Source organism: Triturus cristatus, chromosome 5_1 (assembly GCF_964204655.1).
Source record: "Triturus cristatus chromosome 5_1, aTriCri1.1, whole genome shotgun sequence".
In the NCBI taxonomy this organism is placed as follows: Eukaryota; Metazoa; Chordata; class Amphibia; order Caudata; family Salamandridae; genus Triturus; species Triturus cristatus.
In genome coordinates this window covers 576,524,627-576,542,468 of record NC_140587.1, presented here as the reverse complement: position 1 = coordinate 576,542,468, position 17,842 = coordinate 576,524,627, and the positions used below count along the sequence as shown (strand labels likewise).

Here is a 17,842-nt window from a genome sequence, read left to right as displayed (position 1 = left end):
AGGAGGGACGCATCCGTCACTACGACATGCTCCGGTTGGGGAAGGGAGAGGGTTCTGCCCATGACCCAATCGCGGTCCGTGAGCCACCACTGCAACTGCTGTGCAGTGCCCTCCGAGATCAAGACATGGTCGGACAGGTTGCCGTGATGCTGGGCCCACTGAAACTTCAGGTCCCACTGCAGAGCCCGCATGCGCCGCCTGGCGTGATGCACTAGTAGGATGCAGGAGGCCATCAGCCCCAGAAGCCGCAACACTAGCCTGACCGAAACCCAGGATAGAGGCCGAAAGATGGGAATCAGGGCCTGAATATCCCGGACCCGCTGTTCCGGTGGATAGACCCAGAACTGCGCCGAATCGAGAACTGCTCCGATGAAGAGGAGCGTCTGAGAGGGACTCAAGTGTGACTTCGGCACGTTGATGGAAAATCCCAGCAAATGCAGGAGATCCGCCGTAGTCTGGAGGTGGGAGACGACTGTCTGGGGCGAGCCCGCCTTCAACAACCAGTCGTCGAGATAGGGGAGGACTGGAACCCCTGATCTGCGCAGATGAGCTGCGACCACCGCCATCACTTTCGTGAACACCCGAGGGGCACTGGTGAGGCCGAAGGGGAGCACGGTAAACTGAAAGTGCTCTTGGCCCACCGTGAACCGCAGGTAACGCCGGTGGGCCGGCAGGACGGGGATGTGGAAATATGCGTCCTGCAAGTCCAACGCTACCATCCAGTCTCCAGGGTCTAGGGCAGCTAGAACCTGAGCCAACGTTAACATTTTGAACCTCTCCTTCCGGAGGAAGGCATTGACGTTCCGGAGGTCCAAGATAGGGCGCAGGCCCCCTTTGCCCTTCTTGGGCACCAGAAAGTAGTGGGAATAACAACCACGACCTACTTCTGGGCTCGGAACGCGCTCGACGGCCCCCTTGGCCAAGAGGGCCGAAACTTCCTCGTGGAGAAGATTCAAATGATACCCCGAGATACGGTGGTGCTGCGGTGGCATGGCTGGAGGGGTCATCTCGAAGGAAGGAGAGGGAGTAGCCCCTTCGGACGATTTGCAGCACCCACCTGTCCGATGTGATGGACCGCCAGTGGAGCAGGTGATGGCGAACTCTGCCGCCCACTGGCGTGGAATGGGCCTGAAAGCTCGGACTAGGAAGGCTTTGAGGCGGATGCTGCCGGGGTGGATGTGGGCTGACCGCGTAGTCCTCCAGAACCGCCTCGGCGGAAACCACGTCCGCGACCGCGCGCAGGTTGGTTCTGCGGCTGGTGGCTAGGCGCACGTGAGGAGGCACCCCTTCCTTGGCCACGAAAGGGGCGAAAGGCGGAAGTTTGCGATCATGGGGCCGAGAGGCCCAAGGACTTGGCCGTAGCCCAGGAGTCCTTAAAGCGATTCAGCGCACTGTCCGCTTTCTCGCCAAAAAGGCGAGTGCCATCAAAGGGCATGTCCATGAGAGTGCTCTGAACATCGTCCGAAAATGACGTGGACCGCAGTCAGGCGTGACGTCTAAGCGCCACTGTGGTAGAAATTGCCCTACCCAGCGAGTCCGTAGTGCCAAGCCCACATCGGATAGCGTGCCGTGCTGCATCCCTCCCATCGGCCAGAGCCTGGGTAAGTCGTGTTTGGACCTCCTCCGGACACAGGGGCAGCACGTCCTCCACCGCATCCCACAGAGAGTGGGAATAACGGTCCAAGAGACAGGCGGTGTTCAAAGACCGCAGGCCCAAACTAAGGGAAGAGAACAGCTTCTTGCCAAACTGTTCCAGTCTCTTGGAATCCCGGTCCGGCGGAGCGGTCGGGAAGGAGGATTGGGAGGTAGAGGCCTGGATAACCAGGCTCTCGGGGGTAGGGTGTTGGGACAGAAAACTGGGGTCGCCCGGAGCAGGGCGGTGGCGCCTGGCGACGTTCCTGTCCACAGGAGGAACTGTGGATGGCTTGGACCAAGTGCCCTGCAGAACGTCAATGAGGGCCTCATTGAATTGCAGCAGAGGCTCAGTGGAGCTTGCTGCAGACTGAAGCACCTCAGTGAGGACGTTAGTCCTCACAGCCACGGCAGGTAGCTCGAGCCCAAGGGCTGCGGCCGCCTTGCGCAGCACCACAGAGAAAGCAGCACCCTCCTCCGAAGCCACAGTCGGAGGAGAGATGAATCCAGTGTCTGGAGAGGTATCCAGACCACTGGCCTCCCCCAGTTCATCTGCCCAGTCCTGGGACAGCTGAGCCTGAACGGCCATAGGATCCTCGGATCCCTCCCAGTTGTCCCCATCATCCGATTCCTGGTATACAGGAGGAAGGTACGGAGCCGGGCGGTAGACATAAGGTGCCTCTAGCGGCGCCGAACGCGGCGTCCATCGACGCCGTAGCGGCGCCGGGCCCGGAGCGGGACTGAACTGGGGCTCGACGTCGAGCGGAGTCGGCGTCGGGGGTGGTACCGGTGTCGACGCCGGCGGAGGCGTGACGAGGTCGACCGGCGTCGGCGGGGACTCGGAAACGGGTCCCTCGGGCGCTTGCGGCGTCGAGGCCGGAGCCGTCGACGGTGCCGGGGCCGGAGCTGCCGGCAGGCAAGGCAGCCCTGTCGGGTCCGCGGGGCCCGAAGGCGCGCCAGCGGGCGTCGACGGCGGAGCCAGGCTCCTCATGGCCGAGAGGAAGGCACTGACCTCCGCCGGCGTCGCGTTAGTCCCAGGGACCGGCGGGTATGGGGACTTGCGCGGCGCCTGCGGCTCCGCCGGAGCCGCGGGGGTGGAACCACCCTGACCCTCAGCCGAGTCGCGCGACCGGCGAGGGGAGTCCGAAGAGCGGTGTCGCCTCTTGGACTTCTTGGAATGCTTCGACTTACCCGAAGACTTGGATCCCGACGACCGATGGTGACGTCGGCTGCGGCTCCGCGACCGATCCGTGGACCTCCTCCTGGACCGGGATCGAGAGGCGCGCGGAGCCGAGTGGCGAATCTCGAAAAGCTTACGGGACCGCTCCCGTCTAGCCTTCGAGGTCAGGGCCTTGCAGTCCGAACACGACTCCGCGTCGTGGTCGAGGCCCAAGCAGTAAAGGCACCGGCGGTGATGGTCCGTAACCGACATCAGGCGGTTACAGTCAGCACAGGCTTTAAAACCAGGCATCCTACCGGCACCGGAGTCGAACAATGATCAAAACGGATCGAAAAAGTTAGTCAAAAAGTGACTAAAGGGGTAGCTCTCCCGGATCTGCGCTTACTGGCGCGGAAAAAAGAAGAACTGACGTCAGCGCGCGAGGGCGGCGTCTAAGTACTCCGACGACGTAATTCCGGCGCACAACGCCGACGACGGACGCGGAGCCGCAGACGACGCCTAGTGACGCGCAAGGGGTATTGCTGACGAAAAATCTTCCGGATCCAGTCTGACGCCTGGGGATATTCTAAGGTGAGGAATCTAACTAACGTGTTTCTTTCAGATAGAACAATATTTAGATTCCACATTGGGGAAGGTGGTAATCTTGGAGGAATAATTCTTTTGAGACCTTCCATGAAGGCTTTGATGGCTGGTACCTTAAATAGTGACAAGTGTTGTCGATTTTGTAAGTAAGCTGTTAACGCTGCTAGATGTAGACCTATGGAGGAATACGCTAAATTGCATCTTTGCAAGTGTAGTAAATAGCAGATAATGTTTTGGATGGAAGCATCCAGTGGATGTATATTATTGTTAGTGCAGTAAATGGCAAATCTTTTCCATTTTGCAGCATGACATGCCCTAGTAGTAGGTCTTCTAGCTTCTTTTATGATATTCTTACAGTCTGGTGGGAGATTGAGGTAACCGAACTCTAAGACTTCAGGAGCCAGATCGCCAGGTTCAGTTGCTGTGGATCTGGGTGTCTGATTTCTCCATGGTTCTGGGTTAATAAGGCCGGGGAAAGGCGCAGTTTTTGATGTGGAACTAGCGATAGTTCCAGAAGTGTCGTCAACCAGGGTTGACGTGCCCAAGTGGGAGCTACTAGAATCAGTTTTAGAGACTGTTGTTTGAGCTTGCGTACCACAAATGGAATGAGTGGGAGAGGCGGAAAAGCGTACGCAAATCTGCCTGACCAGTTCATCCATATTGCATTGCCCTTCGACTGTGGGTGTGGAAACCTGGCGGCGAAGGTTGGGCATTTTGCGTTTTCGTGTGTGGCGAACAGGTCTATGTCTGGTTGGCCCCATTTTTGGAAGAATGGGAGTAGGACTTTGGGGTGCAATTCCCATTCGTGGATTTGTTGTGTCTGTCGACTTAGGAGATCGGCAACCTGGTTGTGAACCCCTGGAAGGTGTTCCGCTAGCAGGTAGATGTTTTGGGGAATTGCCCATCTCCAGATGTTCTGTGCGAGTTCGGACAGTTGGAGAGAATGTCCCCCCCCCTGTTTTTGTATGTAATACATGGTCGTCATGTTGTCTGTGCGGATGAGGACAGTTTTGTTCCTTAGATGTACTTGGACGGATTTCAGTGCTAGGAACACCGCTAGAAGTTCTAGGTGATTGATATGGAGCAGTTTTTGTTGAGTGGTCCATCTGCCCTGAGTGGTGTGTTGAAGGAGATGGGCTCCCCACCCTGTGAGAGATGTGTCGGTCGTCAGCACTACTTGTGGAAGAGGCTCTAAGAACGGTCGCCCTTTGGATAGGTTGATGGTGTTCCACCATTTCAGTGAGCGAAGTGAGCGACTGTCCACCAACACCAGATCGGTAAGTTGTCCGTGAGCCTGGTTCCACTGTTGTGCTAGACATTCTTGCAAGGGACGCATTTGAAGTCGTGCGTGAGGCACAATTGAGATGCATGACGTCATCATGCCTAACAGTTGCATAAACACTCTTGCTGGAAGAGAGTGTTGAGTTTGAAATTTTAAGATTAGGTTTTGTATGTTGGCTATCCTGGCTGTGCTGGGATCAGCTATGGCCTTGGAAGTATTTATGGTGGCTCCCAGATATTGATGTATGTGGGAGGGTTGTAGTTGAGATTTGGGATAGTTGATGGTATATCCCAAGTGGTGTAAGGTTTGAATAGTGCGGTGAGTGTGGAGAAAGCATTTGTCGAAAGTATTGGCTTTTATGAGCCAATCGTCGAGATACGGGAACACATGGATTTGTTGTCTCCTGAGGTGCGCTGCCACTACTGCTAAGCATTTGGTGAATACCCTGGGTGCAGTTGTTACTCCGAATGGGAGGACCGTAAACTGATAGTGCTGACCGTCTACCACAAATCTTAGGTACTTCTTGTGAGCAGGATGCATGGGGATGTGAAAGTATGCGTCCTTGAGGTCCAATGTGGCAAGGAAGTCGTCTTGTTGAAGTAGTGGGAGGACTTGTTGGAGAGTGATCATATGAAAGTGATCTGAGTGTATGTACTGATTTAGTAGTCTGAGGTCGAGTATGGGTCTTAAGGTCTCGTCCTTTTTGGGAATTAGGAAGTATGGAGAATATACTCCTGTACCCTGATGTTGGAGTGGAACTGGTTCTATTGCGTGTTTTTGAAGCAAGGACCGAATTTCCTGTTTGAGGAGTGTAAGATGGTGTGGTGACATTGGACTGTGTTTGGGTGGTATGTGTGGGGGGGGTGTTTGTGAGTTCGAGGCAGTAACCAAACTGGATAATTTGTCTTACCCACTTGTCTGTTGTAATGGAATTCCAGACAGGTAGGAACTGTTGGAGTCTTCCCCCAACCTGAGTGGAATGGTCTGGGGGGAGCGGGGGAAAGTCACTGTTTAGTGGCTGGAGAGGTGCGGGTGTTGGTATTGCCCCGACCTCGGCCCTTGGTGTTGTTTCCCCTATATCCTCCTCTAAAATATCCTCTGTTAGGGGATGTTTGTGCGGAGGTTTTGAAAGTGGAAGAGGTGTCTGTTCCAACATTTTTGGAGGCTCCCCTATAGAAGGAGCGGCGAAAGGAGCCTCGCGGTTGTGGAGACTGTAATGCTCCCATTGATTTAGCAGTCTCGTTATCTTTTTTCATCTTCTCCAGTGCAGTATCTACTGCGGGCCCAAATAGTTGCTCTTGGTAGAATGGTTGACCAAGTATTGTTGTTTGTACTTCCAGCTTAAAGCCTGAAATACGTAGCCATGCATGGCGTCTAAGTAGTATGCTTGTGTTGACCGCCCTAGAAGCAGTGTCCGTGGCGTCTAGTGCACATTTGATTGATGCATTAGATATGAGTTTTCCCTCTTGGATGAGGTCATTGGCCTGGGATTTGTACTGATCTGGCAGGTGTTGTAAAAGATCTTCTAACTGATCATAATGAGCCCTATCATATCAGGCTAATAGGGCTTGTGTGTTGGCAATACGCCAATGGTTAGCAGCTTCTGCTGCAAATCTTTTGCCCGAGGCCTCTAATAGCTTGGACTCTTTGTCTGGGGGCGGTGTGTCCCCTGTTGTTTGGGAGTTAGCCCGCTTTCTTGCGTTTGAAACTACTAAAGAGTCTAGAGGGAGCTGTGCATTAATGTACGAGGGATCCTGTGGGGCAGGTCTATATTTTTTTACAATTCGGGGGTTAAGAACCCTAGCTCTGACAGGGTCTTTAAAAACCTCTGTGGCGTGTTTTATGACTCCCTTAATCATGGGCAAGATCTGAACTGATTTTTGCGACTGTTCGAATGTGTCTAGAAGAAATTCTTCTTCGGGTGTATCTGAGTGCATGGTGACGCCATGGAAAAGCGCCGCCCTGTTTATCAGCTGTCCAAACCCTAGGTGGTCATCTGGAGGGGAGGGTTTGGAGGGGTATGTAGTGGGATCAGGAATATCAGGTAAAGGGTAAGCCCAGTCATCTAAGGGTGCCGTATCCGGGAGTGTGAAAGGATCATTAGGATCATTAAGGTCATCCGGATCACCCCCTCTCCCTAAGTCATCATCATCATCCTGTGGAGGTGGTGTATGTGAAGGAGATGGTAGAGGAGAAGGAGATGGGGGCAGGGGGGGTGGGATGAGAGGTGATATAGGAGAGGAAGGACGAATGGGTGAGGTGGCGAAGTCCTTCTTCTTTATGGGAGCTGGAGGAGGTGTTGTGTCCAGCTTCTTTTTCTTGTATGGCACAGCAGTGACATGTCCGGTTTTTGGATTGATATAAATCCTTTTTTGCGTGGGATCAGGGCGAAAAATTTCTTCATTGTCCGAAAGTGGCTTTGTACCGACTTTTTCGGTTCCGATCTATGTTTTGGATGATCGGTAGAGTCTTTTTGGACTTTTTTCGGTACCGATGATGGTTTCGGTGCCGATGATGGTTTCGGTGCCGAAGAACTTTTCGGTGCCGGTGGAAATTTCGGCCTCGATGGTTTCAGAGCCTGCTTCGGTGCCGAGAGGTGTTGAGTCTTCGGTGCCGAAGGTATTGTGGGCACAATAACATGTGGTTTGCTCGAGCCCGAGCCACCTGTAGGCTTATATTTCTTCGGAGCCGAGCCCGAGGGCTGGGCTTCTGAAGACGATTTTCGGTCGCGACTGGGGCCAGCTGGCGGAGTCTTTACCGATGCCTTTTTTGGGGGGGGTTGGGGTAGGGGCACTGGTACTCACTCATTGCCCCGGAGTGATGAGGTCATCAGAATCGTCCGCTTCGGATACGATTTGGAGGTCTTCGGAATCGTCTTCCGGGACATCCTGGGCAAAGATGTCCTCTGGCTCTGGAGCTGGTCTGGCCATAATATGGCGTTGAGCTCTTCGGTCCCGGATGGTTTTCTTGGAGCGGAATGCGGCGCAGGCTGGACAGCTGGATTCGTTATGTTCCGGCGAGAGGCACAGGTTGCAGACCTCGTGGTGGTCACTGTGGGGGAACTTTGCTCCACATTAGGGGAATTTTTTAAAAGGTGTCCTTTCCATGAGCCATATCCGGAACCGGTCCGATTGGATTTCGACGTCGAGTTGTAAAGGTTTTTGGTTTCGAAAGCTGGATTTTCAGAAGTTTTCAGCCGGAGTGGAAAAGTTCATCCGAACCCAATGGCGGAAAAAAACAATCTGAGCATGGAGTGGATGACCATGCGCACTGTTGTCCAGAGGAGGAGTCACCTATCTCGTGACCAAAAGGCTTCTTCCGAAGACAACAACAACCTGCAATCATCCGAGCCCAACACCAGATGGCGATCTTATCCTAAGTGTGTGATCTGCAGCTCATATGCCTCGAACTATACAGTTTAACCAGGATAACCTTCTGGATAAATAAGTCTTGTGATTTTTTTTAAATCTAAGTTTCCCATTTTAATCTACCTGTAATTGTATTACATATGATTGAATCTAGCTACTGAGCAATTCCATTGCATCATAGAGGACGGGCCCTCCGTCCTGGTACTCACAATATGAAGGAACTCAAAGAGACTGAAATATGCCTCCTGATAAGGTACATGACCAGGACATTTTATCTATATTATAGCAGCCACATACTAAGTCCTGCACACATGCAGTGCATGGATACTCACACCACACAACACAGAGGCACACAGAAATATGCGAGCACAGTTACTGCTGGCTTGTGTCTCTCACACCTTGGTTCAGACCCATTTGACAGAAAATGGACAGCGGAGTTGCTGAGAAAAGCAATCAGGGTTGAAGGTATTTGGAAAACCAAGCAAGCCTGAGATATTAAATCAGGCTCATCTGAAAATGACAATGCTGATATTAGAACACTACTTGCATTAGTACTGCCAAAATGTCAGTTTTCATCTGCTTTGGGAATAAGTAAGTACCAACCACTTCGAATCATCTCACAATAGCTTTCCTTTTTTCTTCAGCTCTGTCAAAAAGTATTTTCAGAAAAAGTCTCTCGTAAAATTCTATCACTCTCAATGCTCTTATCTGCATAGGAAAAAACAAGAATTTTATTTTTATTTGTTACTCTGTGATTGTTGTGTAAGGTAAATGTCAATAGCAAATTAACACCTGTGAAGGCAAATCTGGCGAAAATAGTCTAAAACCTAAAGCAGCCGAGGAAAATATGTTTGAGAGCAAAAATGATGCACAATACACAAAAGGAGTGTTAGACCTGGCTTCTTTTGGCGTGTTTCCTCAGTCTTTTTCACTGCTATTCAGTACTAAAGTGCAAGTGCTCCTACTGTAAATTGTTATAATCTGTTTTACATGATTGCCATATTTGATTTACTAGTAAGTCCCTAGTACAGTGCACTGTGTGTGCCCAGGGCCTGTAAATCAAATGCTACTAGTGTGCCTACAGCACTGGTCGTGACACCCACACAAGTAGGCTTTCAAAGGTATCTCAGACTTGCCACTGTAGTGTCTGCACACCGTTTTTACTGCCATGTCGACCTGGCAAGTGCACCCACTTGCCAGGCCCTAACCTTCAATTTTTGTACATGTAAAGCACCCCTTAGGTAGACCCAAGGTAACCCCAGGGGCAGGGGGCAGTGTATTTGTAAGGTAGGACATGTACTGGTTTGTGTTACATATCATTTTGTTTTTCACTATTGAAAGGCTGTCTGTCCCATAGGTTAACATGGGAGCTGCCTTGTAACATCTTATAAGTGTAACTTTCCATTGGAACAGGATACAGAAATTGAGTTTAGGATTTCCAAACTGTGAATTTACTAACAGATCTTTTAGTAAAGGTGGTTTTAAATTGTGTGTTTGAAAATGCCACTTTAAGAAAATGGGCACTTACTTTCTTAACCATCTTGTGTGCCTCTCTGTTTGTGTATTCACCGTCTGGTTTTGGAGTGACAGGAGCAGGGCTGTGCATTCACACTAGACAGCCACAAGGGGGTGGAGGTGTGTCCTGCCTTTCCTGGATGACTCACAGCCAGGCTGAATAGACATTTCTGCGTTTAGAGTGGTGGGAGGAGTTTTCACTAGCACCTGAATAAGCTGTGTCTGCTCTGCACAATGCTGTCTCCACCGCCTGTAGTGAAGGACAGAACTGGCTTTTACTGAACTCAGAGACTTTCTGCCTAACATTATAAAGGGAAAAGTAGTATAAATATTGGGGCCCTGGCACCAGAACTTTATTGATCTTTTGGACTAAGGAATCTGCAAAGAAAAAGAGCTGATGAAGCTGCGGGGAGGAACTACCACTTTGCTGCGTGCTTTGCTGTGTTGGCCTGCAGTGGCTTCTTCTGTCTTGGGCAGTGAAAGGACAGAACGTATTGCAACTTATTTTCCGCAGTTTCTTCAAGGGCTTGAGGTAGAGCTCAAGAACAGCAAAGACTTTCAGGATTATCTGCTACCAGCACTGGGAACTGTGTGTTTTGTGCTGTAAAAGAAGAAAAAACACTTTGACAGCGTCAACGTCGCTCTGTGACCTGAAGACCCTGCAGAAAGCATTGCCCCGCTTCGAATTGCAACCCTGGTCTCACCGCCGCCGCTGCTTGCACTGTGACCTGAGGGCGCCACACTTCGCATCACCTCACATCAGCATCCTGGTATCACAAATGCTGCCACACCATGCCAATGCCGCTGCCTGCACCCTGACCTGTGGACACCGCCCGTGAGGTACATGAAGCATCGTCTCGTCCCACACCACAGCTCCAGTTCACCGACGCTGGCACCATCATCTACTGCCTCGTCAATCAACGCTGCTTCCTGCACCATGACCTGTGAGGCATCATACGTCGCATCGCCTCGCAGTCTCAATGCCAACACACCTGACTTCATCTTCAGGGAGTTCCATTTGCAACGCTTGTGACTTCAAGGGCCTGATAACTCCTGCACCAACCTCTGAAACTGACGCTGACGACACCACTTCTTCGGAGCTCCATGCAGGGTCCACAATGCCTGCATTTCTAAGGCTAAACAACCAAGAGGGCGTGCAGGGGTTATTTTAGAAGTGTAATCCCCTTACCCTGACTAGAAGGAAGGGTCCCTACCTAGACATGGTGCATGCCTCTCCCAACTAGAGACCCCCATTTACCACATTGGTGGCAGCGTGGGATAGGACTTGCGTTTGCACTTGACCTACAGTGATTAGTGTACACTACTGCCATATCGCAGACCTCTACGTATCATATACTGTTTTCTTTTGATTTATTTTTGTCTTTCCATTTTTGTTGAGCTTGAACTTTCTATTGCATCATGCCCGAGTCAAGAACATCATGAGTTGCATCCATAGAAGTGGCTTTTGAGGAGGAAAGGTTGGATTCCTACAACATGGAACAGTTTAATGCTATTTGCAAATACCCGAAATTCCAAATCAGAGGCCTCACCAGGAATGAGGAGCTACAGAAGTCGCTGAGGGCCTGGGTAGCAGCTAGAAATGCCAGTGGGGAGTCTGGAGACCTCAGTTTGAAGGCTGAGGAGCCTATTTCTAGGGTGGGTTTGCTTTTGCGAGGGGAGGGGCCCTCCAGGGCAGGCAGGAGCAGCTTGTCCCCAGAGGAGCTGAAGGACAGGCGGGAAGCAAGGAGAGATGCAATGGAGCAGGAGAGGCTCAAGCTGACAATGGAAGAGAAAAGGATGATGTTAGACCATGAGCTTAGAGTAAAGCAGCTGGATCAGAGAAGTAGGTCCAGCTCAGATTGTGGCAGATATTCCTCAGTGCATTCTGATAGAAAAGTACACATTCCCAGGAATGTAGGAAAGGAGTACAAGAAGGGAGATGATATACAGAGGTGGTTTCAGGGCTATGAGGCATCTATCCACATGAAACGTGTCCCTGATAAGAATTGATTAGCAAGATTGTGGCCTCATTTCTCAGGAGTGGAGGGACATCTTGTTGACTTTGGGTAAGGAGTACAACATCACCTACACTGACATGAAGGAGGCCCTTCTCACCTGGAATGGTCTCACTCCTGAATAGTACAGGGATTAGTTTAGAACCAGTAAGAGAACTGATTCCCAGACATGTGTCGATTCCTTTTTTGCAGGTCACTGGATGGTTGGGTGAAGGGCAACAATGAGACAGATTTTCAGGGGCTGTACAATTTGATTGTGTGAGAGCACTTGTTTAGTCTATGTTTTGCAGAGCTGCACCAGCACTTGACAGATAGTAAGCTGACGGACCCCAGGAAACGTGCTATGGAGGAGGACCGCTGGGTGAGTGTATTGGGGAGATTCCATCAAAGGGGGGCAGGGTCCCCAGAAGAAGAGTGGGGGGACAAGGGTAAAGCATAGGAGTTCTCGAAGGGCCCCAAACTAGCACGCAGGGTAAGGATTCCAGCGCCCCAGGAGATAAGAAACCATGGGTCTCTTCAGGAAAGCCTCCGGGGATGGGACCCCGTAAGTACTTTGTATGTGACCAGGTGGGCTACGTTAAGGGGGGTCCCAAATGCCCCAAGTGGGCCCAGCAACCCACAGGTCGACAGTCAAGATGTTGGCTAGTGTAGCGCTCGGGGTGGAGGGGGTCCCAGGTGAGGGTGGGGATCCTGCACAAATTACCCTTGTCTCACTAGGGGACAGTGAGATGGTCCAGGGAAGCCAGGGGCCTGCAAACACTAAGAAATACAGTACCTTGGAGACCATCAATGGGCAAATGGTAGAGGCTCTAAGAGATACTGGAGCCAGTGTGATTTCAATCCAGTGTCACCTGGTGTCTGAGGAGCAAGTCGGTCCCTGGTGCATTCCACCAAGTAGTTGCTGAAGATAACTCAAGAGCGCCAATGTAACGTGGCACAGGTTCCCTTTGAGCGGGGGGGGGGGGGGGGGGGGGGGCTCAGATCCTTTGAGGGTGGTTGTGAGCCCCACTATGCCCGTTGATTGTGTGCTAGGTAACGACCAGGTGCAGTCCTTGAAGTATGTGGAGCTCAGGTCTCACATGGAGATGCTTGGGTTGCCAAAGTGGGCATGAGTGACCACTCGTCCATGGCAGCCAGAACGAGTGTTCAGAAGGACCTGGACCCTGAAACAGTGGGCCAGGTGCCTGCCAAGAGAAAGGGCAAGGGGAGTGGGAAACCTGCTCCTGAAGTTCCCAATGTCTGGGAGGAGGATGTCCTCGAGGGGGACGCTCCGGAATCTACAGGGGAACAAGTTGATGAACTGTGGGACTTATCTAAGCTGACCCATTGGCTGCAAGAAGGGGGTCCCACCAGTGAAGAGTTAGGCAGCACATATAATTGTAGCGACAAAGTACACAAGCACAATGTATAATGAAAAGACAGAAACAGTGTCTAATAAACACACTGTGCACGACCAGCATGCAACACTGGAAAGACTTATTCACATCAAATCAAAAACGTTAAGGACCCACACTTCTATCTGAGTCATCTTCATTAACCCCGCAATGCTGATGCAGGCGACATCATCATCACTTAAAACAATGAGTATTTTCAAAGTCTTAGAAGTGAGAGGGAAAATCAGAATATCACGCCTGCTTATTAAGCAATTCCCTGTTGCCTTCCCGGAGAAATCCACATCACACAAATATTAAATGCCTCCCATCACCAAAAGTCAGTACCAAACCCTTTAAAACAGAAAGTCCTAGCCTTCAACTAAAAAAGGAGCACTGCAGATCCAATACATAAAGTGAACTACAAAACCATCCCTAACCATAAACCTCTAACATAACCATTATAGAGGTAACATGGCAACTTCAGATGTTTGGAGAGACCACGTCATCCTCCATGATCAACATTGTGGATTCAGAACTTATGCTGGCAAGCAATCTTCATTGACAGACATTAGGAGAAGAGTGCATGACACACTCAACTTGAAGCACTTATCCTACACAGCCTGTCAATCTGTCGATCCGACAGGATTGTTTTAAAAGTGCAGCAGGAGTTCAAGACAGTCCATGGATCCAATACATCTCCCTGACCACAGCCTGCAGGTAATAATATGCTTGTCCACCACGTAATCAGGAGAATCATCTGCGGAGTATACCAAGGATCTGCACTATTATCACTGCATTTCAGCATACACTGGTGCCCTCTACCATAATTTCCTGACATGTTATGCAAACGAGATGTACTGCAATAATATACAAGTTACATCTGGCTTGACAATGGATCTGAGCAAAAAAATATCACCACCGACTGTCATCTTTCCCTCCATGAAAAAGTCAAAACCAGTGACACATAAATGGAAACAACAAGCCTTTTGTTGGCCACAGGAAAATGATACAATTTCAAAATATCCCATGCAGTGATTGGCTGGCCTTGTATGACAGACAGACAGACAGACACACACACACCTCCCAAAATGAAGGCATGCCTGCAGGCATGAATGCCTCAATATGAAAAGCACCCCTGCTTCCAAACCAATGCTGGCACACAATTCAGAAAGCACCTCTTAATGCTCTGATAAGTTGCATCAACATAAATATTTTGTTAAATTTTAAATCATACAGTACTACTAGGCCTACTTCTCCTGATTTGCTTCTATACTAAAAATATTTCACTACATTAGAGCATAGGGGAAAGTAATAACGGGCATGAATTTTGTGGTGTATTTATGACGAAATGCAAAAAGAACAATTGATGACAGAATGCAGAACAATATTATACATTCACCCCAGTACAAAGATCTGGGGCTAAATACATCCTTTTGTTGATCACCATGCCATTCCAGTTTGGACCCAGCCATATGCAAATCAGTCTTGACCCTGCGTCCAATGGGAAAAGTCCAGCCCGAACTGCAAGGCCAGGTCTTCCCTGGACTGGAAACACGCATCCTAGGATCATTTTTGGGCTTTCAGCCCTCATCAGCCAGGATAGTTTGACTCCAGTGGCATGGAGAGCACGAGACCCACATCTGGGCATACCCGTTCCACTCGGGGTGACAAATGCAAAAAGAACAACTGATGGAGAGAATGCAGAACAATGTCATACATTCACCCCAGTACAAAGATTTGGGGTTGAATCCATCGGTTTTTGCTCACTATGCCATTCCAGTTTGGACCCAGCCATATGGATTCAAGCTAGCCTGGCTGATGAGGGGGGATGCCCTGAAACCGGTCCCAGGATGCTTGTTTCCGGTCCAGGGAGGACCTGGCTTGGCAGTTCGGGCTGGACTGTTCCCACAAGGAACAGGATCAAGACTGATTTGCATATGGCTGGGTCTAAACTGGGGTGGTGTGGTGAGCAAAAGATTGATGGATTAAACCCAGATCCTTGTGACTGGGGGTGAATGTTTGCACTGTCCAGCATTCCATCCATCAATTGTTCCTTTTGCATATTTATGAAGAAAGGCATTATAAATTAAAGGGTTGAATATAAATAAAACAAGTTCTTACAAACACACATCAGGATAAATATAAGCAGATACAAAACTACTCATCAGTGGCTCTACAGTAAATCTCACTCTCAAAGTACACAGTTGTTGGCCCTGACCATACCTCGGTCTGTTGCTCTGGAAGCTTCATGTTATCAAAAATTCTGAAGACAATCCTGAATAAATCCGTCCACCAGTGTTTTTCATAGGTATGCCCGTAAGTTTTCATTACTTCAAACATTACTGTCAGACCTCTACAATTAAAGAAATCCACATTACCATTGAAAAAGGGAATATGAACTTGAAAAACCTGCTTCAAAATGTTACATTGCACACATATTTCAGTAAAAAAACAAACTTTTCAGTAGAACTAAGAAAAACAGATTTATTTCTATCTGCATAGTTAGAAGTGTATGTGTAATATCGAAATCTACATCAGTAATGGAAAAGCATTATTATATTTCCAACTTTCAGGCTTTAAAAGAAGCAGCACATTTATTGTAACTTGCCCATATGCTATATGCAAAACCAAAACAAGCAATGATGAAGCCAATAAGTTTGAATTTATGTATAATACATTCAGACATGTATAGCATAAACATATAGAAAGATATCAAGGCACACATTTTAACTAAGTCCAGCAGACATACAGACACCTATGTAGAGCAAGCAACAAATATAAAGGTAACTCTAGATACAGACCAACAACAGTCATGTAACTGTGTGCAGCTTGAGGCACAAAATTATGTTCATCTACAGAGCAAAGGATGATGTTCAACTGAGGGCAAAAGTTAATGTTCTGTGTGCCACTGGAGCATTTATGATACATATGCCTTAGGCGATACCCCTCAGGAGAGCCCTGGATGAAGTGGCTCAGAGATCAAAATGGTAATACTCCACAGGGGAGCACAGGGTGATGCGCCACAGGTAAGAACAGCCAGATAAGCCACAGGAGAGTACAGGATGATGCACTTCATGGAAGCACCTTCATGAGGCATATTTCAGTGGAGGCTGACAGCCAGGTGTAATCCCTAGTTACTCCCCTGGCCTGTGCTGTGGGTCGAGCAGGATTGGAGCCACTCCTGCTGTGATAGACTGTCCATTTGACAAAGGGCAGTGCACAGTAGTGAGCACTACAAAGGAGCAGACACCCATAACCCGAATTTCAAAGAATCAGACACTAAGTCATATTTTTGCCTGGAGCAGGACTCAGAAAGTGGGAGCATGAGACCCACAAGTTGTTCAACAGCACTATTCAGAAGTAAGAAGATCACCAACGCTTCTAGCTACTGGAACTTGGACTAGGGACCACGATCTCCTAGTATCCTTACTGGGTGAGGGGACATCACCCAGGAAGCCAAAACCACATGCCCTGAGCCTGGAGCATCGGTCTTCTGCCTGCCAGCCAAGACCCGTGGACCCTGTGAGGAAGAGGAAAGTGCATGGAGGGAACAAACGCCAGCAGGGATCCTGGCAAGTGGATACCGGTGAGAAAAGTGTAAGATGCCTGGTCTGGTCGGACCCACTGCAGAAGTATGGGCTCCCTGCTTAAACATGCCAAAGCCATCAACTGCCATGTGACCAGAAAGTGCAGGCCATCGCACCTATGATTGCCAAAGTTAGCAATTCCTGTGTGACCAAAGAGTGGGGCCCCCGTGAAGTGTGGGCTGTCACCCATATAAGAGCCACAGTCGGCAACCTCCATGTGACCAGGAAAGGGGAGCACCGTGAAGTGCTGGCCTTTGTCCATATAAGTACCAATGCCAGAGACCCCAATGGCACCAGGAAGTTGGCCACTGCGAGTCAGGGCTGTTGCCCTGCTTTGCAAGGCCAAGGAAGCCAGAAGGAACACTTACCCAATGCCGCAAGAGTGGGGCAAGGACATCTGAGGGCTAAGGCGACTGATGTGTCAGTGGGGAAGACCGCAAGAGGTTGGCCTTTAGTGCCAGGAGACTGGAGTTCACAAAAGGTCCTCCTGGGTTTGCCACCTGGCTGTTGGACCTGCTGGGCACTTGCACAGGCTTAACATCTTACACCCTTATGCATCAAGCCAAAATCCAGTCGGTAAAATACCGATTCGGTAATAGCTCCCGGTATTGTGTTAAAAATACCCAATCCCAATGCATCAACCCAAAACCCGAGCAAATAACGAATCGCTAAATAAATAACCTCGAACATACCGAATCGCTAATACCCAAAATGCTAAGTTACCGAATCGCTAAATACCGAATTCGCAATTACCGAAATCACTATTAGCTCCCGGAAATTGCCAATAGCAAATAACGAATCGCACCCCAATGCAACAAAACTCGCTAATACCGAAAATCCCAAAAATCGCTATTTTGCCAGAGCTAAATAAGGGGAATCAAAACCTGGAGGTAAAGTCACAAAAAAAAAAAAAAAAAAAAAATTTAAATTCCTACATGTGCAAATGCTTGAGGCAATCACTAAACCCTTAAATTTGGCCCAGGAGACCCTGTTGGCTCCCCCAAAATGGCTGCCCTCTACGTGCTTGCAAGGAGGATGCGGATCAATGCAGCCGGACAGCGCAGGAGAAGGGTACAGGAGAGAGTGTTCAGACTGCGCATAACCCTGCTCGGCCAGAATGAGGACGAGGTGTACCAGAAATATCGCCTCAATCGCGCTATGATCATGCGCCTGATTGCAGACCTGGAACCATTACTGCAGCACCAGACCCACCGGACAAATGCAATCCCTGCGCACGTTCAGGTACTATGCAGCCTGCACCTACTGGCCTCAGGGAGTTTCCAGGGGGTAATTGCGGTTGCCGGAGGT

At 49.7% G+C, this 17,842-nt stretch overlaps 1 protein-coding gene across 1 annotated transcript in view; it reads right to left on the bottom strand.

Moving 5' to 3' along the window:
• The window catches only part of ARFGEF1 (ARF guanine nucleotide exchange factor 1), a 1,069,199-nt gene that overhangs the window by 161,880 nt on the left and 889,477 nt on the right, over positions 1-17,842 (bottom strand). The window contains exon 30 of the mRNA XM_085605493.1: positions 15,171-15,300. Within this exon, the coding sequence (XP_085461619.1) occupies positions 15,171-15,300 (130 nt within the window). The remainder of the gene's footprint in view (positions 1-15,170; positions 15,301-17,842) is intronic.